The sequence below is a fragment of the Urocampus carinirostris genome, chromosome 7 (assembly GCF_059441175.1).
Source record: "Urocampus carinirostris isolate Australia breed hairy pipefish chromosome 7, RoL_Ucar_1.0, whole genome shotgun sequence".
NCBI lineage: Eukaryota > Metazoa > Chordata > Actinopteri > Syngnathiformes > Syngnathidae > Urocampus > Urocampus carinirostris.
In genome coordinates this window covers 15890769-15905032 of record NC_142355.1, presented here as the reverse complement: position 1 = coordinate 15905032, position 14264 = coordinate 15890769, and the positions used below count along the sequence as shown (strand labels likewise).

At 36.4% G+C, this 14264-nt stretch overlaps 1 protein-coding gene across 9 annotated transcripts in view; it reads left to right on the top strand.

Annotated features, from left to right (window-relative positions):
• The window catches only part of shank3a (SH3 and multiple ankyrin repeat domains 3a), a 292611-nt gene that overhangs the window by 150953 nt on the left and 127394 nt on the right, over positions 1-14264 (top strand). For all 9 annotated transcript variants that reach the window (XR_015850861.1, XM_088339875.1, XM_088339876.1 and 6 more), the window contains 3 exons: positions 6358-6435; positions 8104-8170; positions 11804-12039. Coding sequence is in view for 8 of the 9 variants with exons in the window: in XM_088339875.1 (XP_088196001.1) it covers positions 6358-6435; positions 8104-8170; positions 11804-12039 (381 nt within the window). In the remaining variant the exon portion in view is untranslated. The remainder of the gene's footprint in view (positions 1-6357; positions 6436-8103; positions 8171-11803; positions 12040-14264) is intronic.

Genomic DNA, 14264 nt, shown 5'->3' with positions numbered 1-14264 from the left:
CATTTTGACTCGAAGACCACACCAAGGTTAAGTAGGATAGTATTAAATAGCTGATTCCCTTTTCAATAAAAGGAGCATTCCAGCTGCAAAGTGCCTCTACTTATTTATTTATTTTTTGTTAACAGCTTCATTAAAACCAAATCATACTAGTTTTAATATCCTTTTTCAAAAATCTCATCTTCGTTTACATGACAAATTTTGTTTATTTCTCATGTCAAATGTCTATGGAAACTATTTGCGTGTTGTTATAATTTTTATTTTGCCACACTGTCAGTTTTTATACAATTTATATGAATAATCTTTTTTACCAGGCATTAATTTGGTTTTAAAAATTGTCAAGAAAATGGGTAAATGAATCATACCACTTACAAACAAGGCTGTGACAGGAAGCATCTGTCTTCTTCTTTAAGCATGACGGAACATGGTCATTAAGTGTCTGCAGTGTAAAAATCGGCTTGTCTGAGTCGAAATGAAAACTGTGTCTGCCCCCTGTTGTAAAAATGAGAATAAATTGAATTGCTGAGTCCAGTACAGTATATTATTATCTTCCCTACGATTTCCCACTTTGTGACACTCATAGTAAGCACAATTGATAGGAATAACAACGTTTCTATAAGATTTCCAACTGACAAGCAATGCTAGCTGTGGATTATTAAATTTATGTTTCAACCATGTGGAGATGTAATTGTGCAAGATTTTCCAAAGTTATCTTGCTTAGTTCTTCTTCACATTTTACTTAACTCTATATTTGTAATCAAACTACTAGATGATGGTTTGACTTAAACCCTGCAAGGTCAAGGCTTGGTTAGCTTCAGAGAAATGCTGCATTCCACAAAAGCGGGAAGTCGGATTTTCCACTTGGACGGTGCCAGATCCGACCTCAAAGCGTTCCAAGCGTATGTAAACAGCAAAGATGGCTGACAGCGAAAAGGTGTTCTTTATTTTGCTCGTTTTAAGACATTTGGACCTCCAGCAAACCTGCCTTCTCGCAAGCACCCAATTTGTGGAGGAAAAACGGTGGCTGAGGTCAAAAGCACGCAGATAAATATATTTTTCGAATTGTGTAGATTAGGTTTTACCATTTACGTGTGTTTGTCGAGTGATGTCAGATTTGAGGAAGGAAGGAAGGAAGGAAGGAAGGAAGGAAGGAAGGAAGGAAGGAAGGAAGGAAGGAAGGAAGGAAGGAAGGAAGGAAGGAAGGAAGGAAGGAAGGAAGGAAGGAAGGAAGGAAGGAAGGAAGGAAGGAAGGAAGGATACATATTTATATTTAATTTATTTTTGATGAAAGAAGGCTAAACTACATGGATCTAAAAAAACTCTTAAAAAATCGACTAAATGATTGATTAAATAAAATATTATGAGTGGTAGGGAAGAGAAGACAGATACAAACTTGAGGTCTGTTACTCTGGTAACTGGTCCAGATTTTTTTATTGTTTTATTAGAGTGCTGCCAAATAGTATGAATTCCCTGTAGTTTACTCAGTCAGTTTATGGTAAATTATGAAGTATGCATTTTCTATTACAAAAAATGGTTAAAAAAAATCAAGCAATTCTTATTTTTGTATTGACAATATTGATTGTCACTTGGTATTTTATGGTGCACAAGTCTTCCCTGCTGGACATTTACAGTAACCGCAGGTTTGGTGTTTAATGCTACTCCCCAAAAAAAAGAAGAAAATCTGAAAATATTCCTTGTTTATTCCTAAATATTATTTTCAAACTCTGACAGCTCTGTTATTATGTCCATGCTTTTGGTTTTTTTGAAAAACATTTTTTTTAAATGTGTGTATAGGTTTTGTATATTCAATCTTAATTTTTGGTTTTAATAATGCTTTTTAATGAATCTTTAAGTTTATCGTTGCTATGCCTGCGTTCATTCAATGGGCAAAAACATGGAAAAGTGTCTCTATATTAAAGAAAATATAGGCCTACACAAATAATTGAGTTGTTTTTTTAATATTGAAGGGGAGATAAATTATTTATTTATCAAAAATATATTTGCACATGGCCACAATATTTAAAAAAAAGAGAAAAGTGATTCAAACAACCCATGGAATTCCAAAAGAAAGAAAAAAATAGACAAGATAAAATATTTGACTGCTTAGAATTTTAAACTCACTGGCCAATTCACCGATTCCAGTGTCACTCGAAAAGCAATATACCGTACATATCCATATACTTAGATAACTGTATGTTCCTAATGTAACTTTATAACAAGCTTTTTAATAAACGCAAAAGATACCATTATAAGAAGTCCGACTTATTTAACTTATTTTCTGCAGTCATTCACTCGATCATTTTCAAACCCGTGACTGCATCGTTGTCACGAGTCGAGTTCTTTGCTTACTTGCGGAGCAAAGATTGTCCTGTTCATTCTGCACTCACTGGTAAATTGCATATCGACCACCCCCCAACCCTGAAGCAGAACAGCCTGCCCCCGCACATGTGTCCGTCAATCTACCTACCAGTGGATTTTGCCTTGCCTTAGGGGACTGTGTACTGTTACACTAAGTACACTGCAGTGAGTTGGGGGGAAAAAGACAGCTCGGACTTTTAGTGCACTCAGTAACAGTATTTAAAACAGTATATAACACTCTTTGATAGACACATTTTCCAAGGATGTGTTGCAGAATAGGGATCCGTTTGAAAAAGAAGGTTTAGTGAGTAGTTTAACCCTCAAATACGAGAAATGCTGAGTTGTTTGTCTTACAAAGCAGTGTGCAGGGTTGATACAAGTGCTTAAAATCCTTTAAAATGCTTGAATTCTAATGTTGTGTTTTCAAAGATTGAAAGTGTTTGCGTTTTAGGTGAAGTGCTTGTAGCTGCTTGGAATCGTTTCCATGAAATCTCAACAAGTCTGCTTAAAAATGACGCTGACACTGCTCTCTAGTGGCTTCCCTTTGCAATTGCATTTATTTTTCCGTAGTTTTAACTGCAGCTGGCATTAGTTTGTATGACATTGGTATTGTTTTTATGGGCCACAGGTCACCCCAAAGAGGACAACAAAACATGGCACCATCAAATTTCTATTAGTCAATTATAATCAATTATCTGCACGTATCAAAGGCCATGCAAAAATTCAAAGTAGCGTTTCCAAGTGGTGTCTCAAACAAACATATTTGCGATTTACTCAAGATCACAAAATTGTATGTCTTGATAAAAAGACATGCAAGATTAAAAACTGCATATGTAAATCACAGGTTAATTTGTTGCTCTGCTAAATGCATGATACACAATGGATTTCTTATTTTCAGGGTACTAGAGAAATAGGAAAATTGGTCCCTGAGTGTAACTCAAATAAGAAAATTAGGGGTTTCCCCTGTATGACAATTTCCCAAAGAGAAGTCACATGTGAGCTTCGCCAGTTTCTACAGGAAAAGGGTCCTCAAAGCTAACCTATTCCGTAGCAGGTTTTTTTTACCCAAATAAACCTCAAGTTGTTCTCTGTCTGCGCCCCCTTTCAGCCCCACACACAATTATTTTATTATTTTATTCAATGGACACCAGCCTGTTGTTGGAGCTCCATTTATGGTGGATTTTATTGAGTGCTTGTGAGCAAGTAGTATCTACACTCTCTTGAATTAACTCAGTCAAACACTCGCCTCTATAACTGAAACCCCAGGAAGTCTTAGTTAGATTAAGCGCTTGCTGAACCTCCTTTGTGAAATTGACCCCAGTACATAACACAAATATTCATAAATGGCATTGTTTGGCAATTATTTAGCCTGGAATCTCCAAAAACAAACATAAACAGAAATGTACCTTCCTGTTTGTTAACCTTTATAAAATGAGTCACTTTTTAATATTTTATGTATTTATTCTATTAAAAAATGCTGGAAAAATGAATGAGAAACAAGCCAATTACTTCCCACAACATGAGCAAAACTTAATTTTGGAGGAATTATGATTTTTACAATAAATAAAGATATTTTTACATACATTTTGAAAATTAAAATACAATACAATATGAACTTTAACAAGGATTTTCTTTTTTTTTCAGAAAAAATAATACAACTAAAAAGTCCTTGTCAGAAGTTATTTTAATTATAAGACTATAACATTTTAAATATAAGTTCTATACATCTCACTAATCAGGTCGAAGTCAAACAGACAAAATGGACAAACAACAAATTAAGCTACACATCTAGGGCCAGACTGATGCCATGTTAAAAGGATATTAAAATCTAATTGAACCTACTGAAAAGCCAACCTACAGTGGCTTGCGAAACTATTTGGCTCCCTTGAACTTTTTGACCTTTTGCCACATTTTAGACTTCAAACATCAAGATACAAAACTGTAATTTCTTGTGAAGCATCAACAATAAGTTGAACACAATCATGAAGTGGAACACACTTTATTGGATATTTTAAACTTTTTTAACAAAATTAAAAAAAACATAAATGTGGGTGTACAAAATTATTCAGCCACTTTACTTTCAGTGCAGCAAACTCTGTCCAGACAGAAGTTCAGGGAGGATCTCTGAATGATTTAATGTTGATCTAAATGACTAACGATGATAAATGGAATCCACCTGTGTGTAATCAAGTCTCTGTATAAATGCACTGTGATAGTCTCAGAGGTCTTTTTAAAGCGCAGAGAATCATGCAGAACGAGGAACACACCTGGCAGGTCAGAGATACTGTTGTGGAGAAGTTTAAAGCTGGATTTGGATACTAATAGCTTTAAACATTAGTCGTATACTGCACAAATCTGGCCTTTATGGAAGAGTGGCAAGAAGGAAGCCATTTCTTAAAGATATCCATAAAAAGTGTTGTTCAAAGTTTGCCATAAGTCACCTGGGAGATACACCAAACATGTGGACGAAGCTGCTCTGGTCAGATGAGACCAATATCTAACATTTGGCAACAATGGAAAACCTTATGTTTGGCGTAAAAGCAGCACAGCTCATCACCCTCAACACACCACCCCCACAGTGTGGCAGCAGCATGGTTTGGGCCTGCTTTTCTTCAGCAGGGACGGGGAAGATGGTTAAAATTGATTGGAAGATGGATGGAGCCAAATACTGGACCATTCTGGAAGAAAACCTGATGGAGTCCGCAAAATACCTGAGGCTGGGACAGAGATTTGTCTTCCAACTAGACAATGATCCAAAACATAAAGCAAAAGCTACAATGTAATGGTTCACCAAAAAATATATCAAGGTGTTAGAATGGCCAAGTCACAGTCCAAACCTCAATCCAATTGAGAATCTGTGCACAGAACTGAAAACTGCTGTTCAAAAAAGCTTGCTATCCAACTTCACTGAGCTCGAGCTGTTTTGCAAGGAGGAATGGCCAAAAATATTAGTTTCTCGATGTGCAAAACTGATAGAGACGTTCCCCAAGCGACTTGCAGCTGTAATCACAGCAAAAGATGGCGCTTCAAAGTATTAACTCAATGGGGCTGAATAATTTTGCACACCCACTTTTTTGTTTTTTATTTGTTAAAAATTTTGAAATATCCAATAAAGTGTGTTCCATTTCATGATTGTGTCCCACTTATTGTTGATGCTTCACAAGAAATTACAGTTTTATATCTTTATGTTTGAAGTCTGAAATGTGGCAAAAGGTCACAAAGTCCAAGGGGGCCAAATAGTTTCGCAAGCCACTGTATATATTTCAATGTATGTTCAGTTAAATTAAGCAATCTTTTTTTATGGCTCTGCCAGTAATATTTATTTTCCAAAAGGCACGAAAGACAGATTTCCTTGAAAATAATAATAGCAATTTTCTATTATTCACTAAAGTGCAAGGAGAAGTAACATACAGTGGAAACAGAGATCCCTGTTGTATGTTTTGATAATGAATGAAAATCTTCTCAGGGGCCTCAGAAAACCTTATTGGGGGCCAGATCGGGCTTGCAGTCCTTGACTTAGACTTAAGTGTAATACATCATGAAAAAGGTATAGAATAATTTGAACACAAAAGAAAAGTGTTCACAAGTTGTGGTAACTGTATTCAATTTGTATATAGATAAATTAAATACTGGACAAACAGTTATGGTTAAGCATCTGAAGTCGTGCTCACTACTTGATTTTGTCGTAGACGTAAAAAAAAAAACATTTCCCCAAATGCCAATTCTATCCCGATGGCCACATTGCCCCAGACCGCCCCTCTCGGGCTCTCCTCTTTTTATGCTCACTTGATGTTTTTGTGAGAGCTCGTTTATTGATCCCTCTTTTTCCCCAAGTGTTTTTGGCTCTCCGGGTTGACTTTAGTGCTATTTGTAAAAGGTGACATTTAAAAGTCAGCACACACAGGCAGCCACCTGAACACCGCCACAGCCGTGTTATAAGCAGACCGATTCCAAGCTTTGTAAAATGATAGAAATGACATTATTATCCATTTTGTCATTCAGGACAGCTGCGCTCGGGTTCTCCTGTTTCGGGGGGCCAACAAAGAGATCAAGAACTACAACAGCCAGACTGCCTTTCAGGTATGAAACTTCTGTTTACACGAAGTGTAATTTGTTAGAAATCATATAGTAAATATGCTGACACGGGTCAGTCAAGTCAGGTCATGTAAACCTTAATAACAAGAAGTCTCAAAGGGCAGCACAGACCACAGATTATTGCAAACCACAGAATATTATTACACTATCCCCTGATCTAAAACCTACATGAGAGCAAGGAAAACTCAAAAACCTTAACATGGGGAAAATGAAGAAACCTTAAAGAGGGTCAGTATGATTCAAATTCAAAACATGTCCCTCAATATCTATCCTGAGAATTATTCTGCTGTGTTTGGTTAGTAATGAGACATACCATCATCCCCCTCAAGTAATTCAAAAAATGATTGGCAATTTTTAATGTATACCCCTTTAGTATGTACAATAATGGAACCTGAAGCAGAATACATACATCACAACGCTTGGAAGTAGCAATTATAAATAAAGATATCTTGGGGTAATTGTTAAGGAAGTGTGATATTTTTAGGGGTTGACAGGTGAGCCAGGGTCATCATAATCCCTCACTACTTTATGCACGTATTCTGCGGCTTCAATGCTTTGCAAGTTGGAAAATATCCTGAGATCCATTATCCATATCGTATATTCCTGTGCGTGGCAGAAAACATTACTGTTGCGCCTTGCGGCTGTTTTTTCCATTCTCTCCACCAAAAACTCTATGTGGCTGTGATCCATTATCCCATGTAGCTTACTGCTGCAAGCATACACTGGCAGAACACACTTTTTTTTAGCCTGGAGGCTTTATTTTAACCAAAAAGCACTGAAATTGTGTAGCTCCAATCCATTATTCCCAAATACGTAATTGCCGTTTTGGCCTGCCTAAAAATGACATGCACTGTTTTGATCACGATCCATTATGCACGGTCGACTATTGCTGAGAGGGGGAACAGGACTTCAAATTTGTGTCATGGGTGGCAGCTATTTTTTCTGTTCACCCCACCTAAAATGAACAGTACCCATTATCCATTAAACCCGGGATACGATTGATGTGAGCGTGGGCTGCGAGAACGCATGTTAAAAATCTGGTGGGGTTGATTAAATCAAATACTTCACATATTTTTGTATATTGTATGGGGTTGTAGTCCCAATTACCTATGATAAATCGGGGATTTTTTGGGTAATGAGTGCTATGATTTTCACTCTCCCTGTCTGTTCAGAAAAGATTTGTTCGCCCTTTTTTTTTTAATTTGATGGTGTTAAATCTTTAGAATCTAGAGTACTGGAACGAGGCAAAATGCTGATTTATTTAACAATTATTTCATATATGTCGGCCGCCATGGAAATCATTTAACGATCACAGGATTTTCGCTCAAGATCATTTTTCAAAGACATTCGATAGGCGAATTGTGGAGAAACTTAATTGGCCCTCATTCAAAGTCAGTCACCTTTTATCAACGATAAAGAAGATCTGTTATGAGTATCTCAACACATTTTCTGAACACTTTTGGGGAGAAAATCAATCACTGGCCACATCACAAAATATTCGCTTAGGATTATCTATTCGAGACATCCCACAATCAGGCCTTTGCCAACTTTGATCCGAGTCATACTGACTACATTACTTAAGGACTCTAATAAATGTGCTCTTGTGTTGAACTCAACACGATACACTGTAATCTTTCTGCTGTTGCCCTCTAGGTGGCTATTATAGCAGGAAACTTTGATCTGGCAGAAATCATAAAGGTCCACAAAGCATCAGACGTCGGTGAGTGACTCGCCTTTTTTCCAGGTTTAAAGGCTTTGGATAGAAAGATGCGGGTAGAAAAAAATCAGGGAAGATGAAGAACATCAGATTAAAGCATTGTGGAGAAATGGGGTTTAAGTGGATTCATCATAAAACCCCTGCTGGTCTAAACCACTAGACATAGGAAAACTCTGCCATCTAGTGTACAAAAGTAATACAATTCATTGGTAGACACCTTTAACATTGTTGCAAAGTAAAACAATAGCCTGGAAAATATTCCTATTGTGAATTGTCCTGAAGGTCTTGTACGGCCTTAATGGACAAGTTATTTTTGCCCTGTTGTTTTGTCCTTTTTTTGTTCCACAGTGTCACACCGTTTTGTCAGGAAAACTTTGCCAAAGAGTTGATGACATTTGAACAGCAGTGACACATATTTTTACTTGTTTTGTCATTTGTGATGTCTTCCATATTGTTCCATTATGCCATCCCGTTGTGTCCAAATGCGGTCTCATTATGTCCCTTTTTTCAGTGATGATCCATACACTCCATCCTTCCAGATATACTTTTTTGTTCCACTGGAAGATAGCTGAATACTTTGTATTTTGTATTGGATATTAATATAAATTAATTTTGTTAGTTTTGTTTGTAAAACAAGAAGGATATACTTAAAATACCCTAGATCAGGCGTCCCGAACGAGGTGCCCGCGGATCTGTTGTGAAAATAGCTCACCAGTGCTGGGTCATTGTGATTTTCTAGTAAAATATTCTGATATTTTAGAAATGTATAGTTTAGAAATGTATATAATACTGGGTGCCCTTTGTACTAATTAGTAACAAAATCTCTCAGCTCGAAATACACTGGAGAACCTTGCCCTAGATCAGTGATTTTTAACAACTGTGCCGCGACACACTAGTGTGCCGTGAGAGATCGTCAGGTGTCCGGTGAAAAATTATCCAATGTCACTTTCTAAAATTTAAAATAAAAAAAACATTTTTGAATCATTTTCTGCAAATATTATGTCATTGTCAAGTGTCTGTGCTGTAAAAACTGGGGGTATTCTAAATTATATTGTAATTAAACTTACCGTTCAGTGTCATTTTATAACATTTTTGGTTAGTGGTGTGCCGTAAAATTTTTCCAATGTCAAAAACATGCCTTGGCTCAATAAAGGTTGAAAAACACTGCCCTAGATAAATTGTAAAACAGGAAAATACAATACAATACTATTTTTATTAAATAACAGCGACTCCAGTTAACGCAATAATTTAACTTACATAGCCCTCAATTGTGGTGATTGAGTTTTTTTTAAGTTATTTTTCCATATATATATATATTTTAAGAAATTTCGTAAATTAAGATCAGTGATCTTTCTGTAAAACAAAATGATCATGTAAAATGAGTTTATTTTTAAAACTCAGTAATTATTGAGTTTTTTAACACTTTTCCATACAAAAAAATAAAATAAAATACCACCCCAAACTCAAAGCAGAAAAAAAGAGCCATTCAATATATGTTTTTTGCAATATACTCTATTGGAATGAAAGGGGAAGTAATGTCCCGCTCAATAAGAACTCAATCTAGTTCGGCTTTGTTTCCAAACTAATGTTCTGCATGATTTAAATACTATTGAAAGTATTAAGCTTTTTTGTATTAATCAACTGTTTCCTCAATATCTGGAGATAATTATATTCCTCATATATCATACCTTTTGAGAGCCATGTCTCAAAATTATACAAGCGCAGGCCATGAGTTCAGTTTTTAATATCTTGAAAGCAGATGTGTTCAAGTGGCACACGACAGTTCTGCATCAAAAACACAATCTCGGTGATATTATCTTATCTTTTTTACTAAGGTATTTTCCTTCAATATTTGTAATTACTTTTCTTACATTGTATTCCAAATATTGCACAGTATCTTTCATTATCTAATACTCTAATCATTTAAATGAGCATAATTGTCTGCCAGTGGATCAAAAAATGTAATTAAACACATCCAATATCAAAGGTTTCTCTCAAATGGGAAGAGCAATTGTTGCCAGTTAGACTCATTTTTGAATGTCTACAGAAAAGTTAGTTCTCTAGCTTTATACAATATGTCACATATGTAAGTACACACCCTATTTCATTATAATGTTTAATACAACATCACTGAAGAATAATTGCTTTGACACAATGAAAATAAGTTTGTAAAAAAAGGATATGGCCTCTGGTCTGATGGGACAAAAATAAATTTATGTTACTCAGGCTGTGTGTAGCATGTGTGCCGGCAACCAGGAAAAGACTACAAACATGTTTGTGTCGTGCCAAAAGTCAAGCATGGTGTTGGGAATGTCATGGTTTGGGGCTGCATGTGTGCAATTGGAATTGGGGAGTTGCATTTCTTTAAGGACCTACGGTGAAAAATTGAAGCAGCGAATGATCCCCTCCCTCCAGAAACTGGGTCGCAGGGCAACTATCCAGCCTGACAATGACCCCAAATACACTTCTAAGATGACCAAGGTTTTTTGAAAAGGACTAAGGGTAAAGGGGACAGACTGGCCAAGCATTTCTCCAGATCTAAGTGAAATAAAACATATTTGGGGCATCCTCAAGCCGAAGATGGAGAAGCACAAGTTCTAGAATATCCCCAGCTTAGTCATGTTGTCATTGAGGAGTCAAAGAGCATTGCAGTTGTAATGTGTGAGGCTCTGGTTCTGCAAAATCATATTGGCCACACAAAATATTGAACTTAAGGAACTTTTACTTTAGGGTGTACTCAGTTTTTAGGGGGGAAATACATGTACACTGTTGTATAAGCTTTACATAGAAGACCTTTCATTGTGTAAAAGTTATGTTTCTTCAGTGTTGTTCAATTAAACATTATGATGAAATCTCTGCAGAAATAGGAGGGATGTACTCACTTTTGTGACATACTGTAGGCATAGGACATTCTGAAAGAAAGATAAACCCTCATCATTCAAAACAAGTATGTTTCTAGCTTTTACCATTGGTTAGTAAACAGCAGTTGAACATTGTCAGGTTCACAATTTTAGTCACCATGTTAATCACGTTCCCTCAGGCAACATTATTCCTGCGGACGTGCACAAAACGCCATCCCTCCCTGCCTCGACGATGACTAGGGGCTTTGTCATCGTTTTTAGAGACAAAACACTCTGTTGAAGTGTTAACTGTCTGTACTTATCCATATCTTTGTAACTATCATCACACCTCTTCCCTATGCCTACTTTTCAAATAGGGCTGCATACACACACTTATTCGCCTTAAAAAAATTAAAGAAGTGGGGGCTTCTTTGAAGTGTGGGCAAATATGCCATATAATGGTGATTTCTAATAATGACATCAGCGCTGAACGTTTGACAATTGTTTTTAGAAATAAAACAAAAAAAATGTTTTTTTTATTTTATTTTTTTTCCCGTTTTGGCACTCATGGACAAAGCTTCTGAAAAGATTTATAAGTTGATGAGTTGATAGATGAATATTTCACCTATCATTTTTACCCAATAATCTATTGTAGCTTCCCCCAATTTTCGTAAAAGGACTTCTCATTTCATTCCATAACCAACCACAATGTGCTCCTTTAATTCCCCTTTCTATTAATGTTTTATACTTTGCTTGCTTGATAGAAAAATAAACTGATTCGGTTTTGTGTGGTCAGTGCCTTTCCGGGAGACGCCTTCCTACACCAACCGCCGCCGGGTGACGGGCCCCACGCCATCCCCACGCTCGCTTCTACGTTCGGCAAGCGACAACAACCTCAACGGCAACGATAACGTCCACATCCTTCGACAAACGTCTCGAGAATCCCGGGGCCGGCACAAGGGTCATTCCCCCGTGCCGTCGTTGCGAAGCCTGCCGGCTTTTGGCCAGCCCCATGGAGGCAGCCTTGGGGAGGTAAGTCCGACTCTTGTTTGTTTTTATTGTCCGTAATAGTATGAATGTAAAGACTGAGTTAAGAAGTTTGGGTGGGCAACTATTTGGAGTCGCGGGCCTCAAAATTCAGATTCAGATATATTTTATTGTCATTCTTGTACACGTGTATACAGAACGAAATGTCGATACATCTGACCCGCAGTTTTCTTGAATGTACAGATATAAATAAATGTTGTACTGAGTTAGAGTATTGAAGTACTGATAAAATGCTAAATAATTTATAGCTATGTATAGTATCATACAGTAGTGCAAAGAGTGCAAGAGGAGCAGCTATCCAGATGTGCAAAATGGGTAGTCAGGTAAACAAGTCAAATTGGGCCAAGGGGCCAATCCTGGAGCTCTATCCAATTGTTTCATGTATGAATAAATGTACCTGCAAATATCTACATGTATTACTTATTTTCTAATTAGATTAGTTTAATAAAACTTTCACTCACAATTAAAGCAAAATAATATGTTAGGTCCCTGTTTTAAGCACCAAATTTGAACTAGATAACAAATTTAATTTTGTAATCTTACTACAGTTGTATGTTTTTAGTATTATTGTAGTATTTCTCCTGAGTGACTTTTGCAGTAGTTGTGTCGTAATACTCTAGTTTTTTTTTTTTTTAGCATTTCTGCATTCGTTTTTTTGTAGTATTTCCAAAATGAGTATTATTGTTATATGTCTTTGATATTTTTGTAGAATATTCTTAGTACTCCTATTTTATCTCAGAGCCATATATATACTCATAAAATGGCTATATATGGCCCATGCAGTATATTGTCATTATATTTTGCCAATTTTTGTTTGGTGGGCCAGATGGCAAAGCCTGACAAGCCGCTTCTGGACTGCATGATGGAGTTTGCCCACCCCTTTTATAGAGGTTTGAATGTTTTTTGGGGGTTGGGTGACCCAACAGTGTTAAAGTAAAGCTCTTTGACATAGTGAACACACACTGATTATTGTTATTAAAATTGACTTCAAAGTGCCAGCGGTCTAAAAACTGGTAAGCATCAACTGTCAGAATGAGGCAACGATTTGTATCAAAAGAAGTTCCATCAAAAGCATCAAAGCTGTGGAATAAAATGCTTTAGGTCAGTCCTTCTCAACTGGTCTGACTCTTCCTTTTCCTTATCACTAACCTCCCTGGGACCCATTATTATATGCAGAAAAAGAAAATTAAAAAAATATATCAAATTAAAATAAGCTCTCCCATTCAAACACAATTATGACAGCGCTTATTGACTCAACAGGAAGAAGAGATCGAGCAGGGCATAATCGCCATCTACCCTCCGTTTTTTTTTTTTTAGCAATATTTTGACATGGTAAAACCCAGTGACACACTGAAGACAGGTTTGCAACCCACTTTTGGGTCTCAATCCAAGTGAACACAAGAAGTGAATGCTACATTCAAATACGTTAATAAGCTCTATATACATCAATACATGTGATTATCAAAGTCGTGATGTGATAATTAAACAATAAAAGGAATACAGCTGAAACAGTCTCGTAATCATGTCTAAATTTTAAGTAACAGCTTTTAATACTCTAGCTAATATATTTAGTTAGAACTTGCTACAGTAGATTGCTAGCCTGCTTGCTACCTTGCTTAATGAATGGCTTGATGGGTTTAACCAGATTTCAGTTGTATTTGCATGGTTATGCCATGATATCATGAGCAGAGGTAGGTAGAGTAGCCAAAATGTTTACTCAAGTAAAAGTAGTGTTACTTCAGAATAATATTACTCAAGTAGAAGTAAAAGTAGTCATCCAAGTACTCACGTGAGTAAACGTAAAAAAGTACTAGGGGAAAAAATGTACTCAAGTACCGAGTGACTGTAGCGACGTCGTATTTATTTATTTTTTGAACAACCAATCAGTTCATCAAATGATCGAAGTCCACAAAGTCAACAAAAAATACATTTAATTTAAAATAACCGTATTTTCCGCACTATAAGGCGCACATAAAATCAGATTTTTTTTTAAAAAGCTGACTATGCGCCTTATAATCCGGTGAGCCTTATATATGTATCAATATTATGCGCTGTGCATACTGGGAAATATTAAACAACGATTCTCTTTTATTTGTGCATTTGTATAAAGACCCTGAAATGACTCCTAATAAGAGACACGCTTACAACGCAGAGTTTAAACTCAAGGCGATCAGTCACGCAGTAGAACACGGAAATAGAGCAGCAGCAAG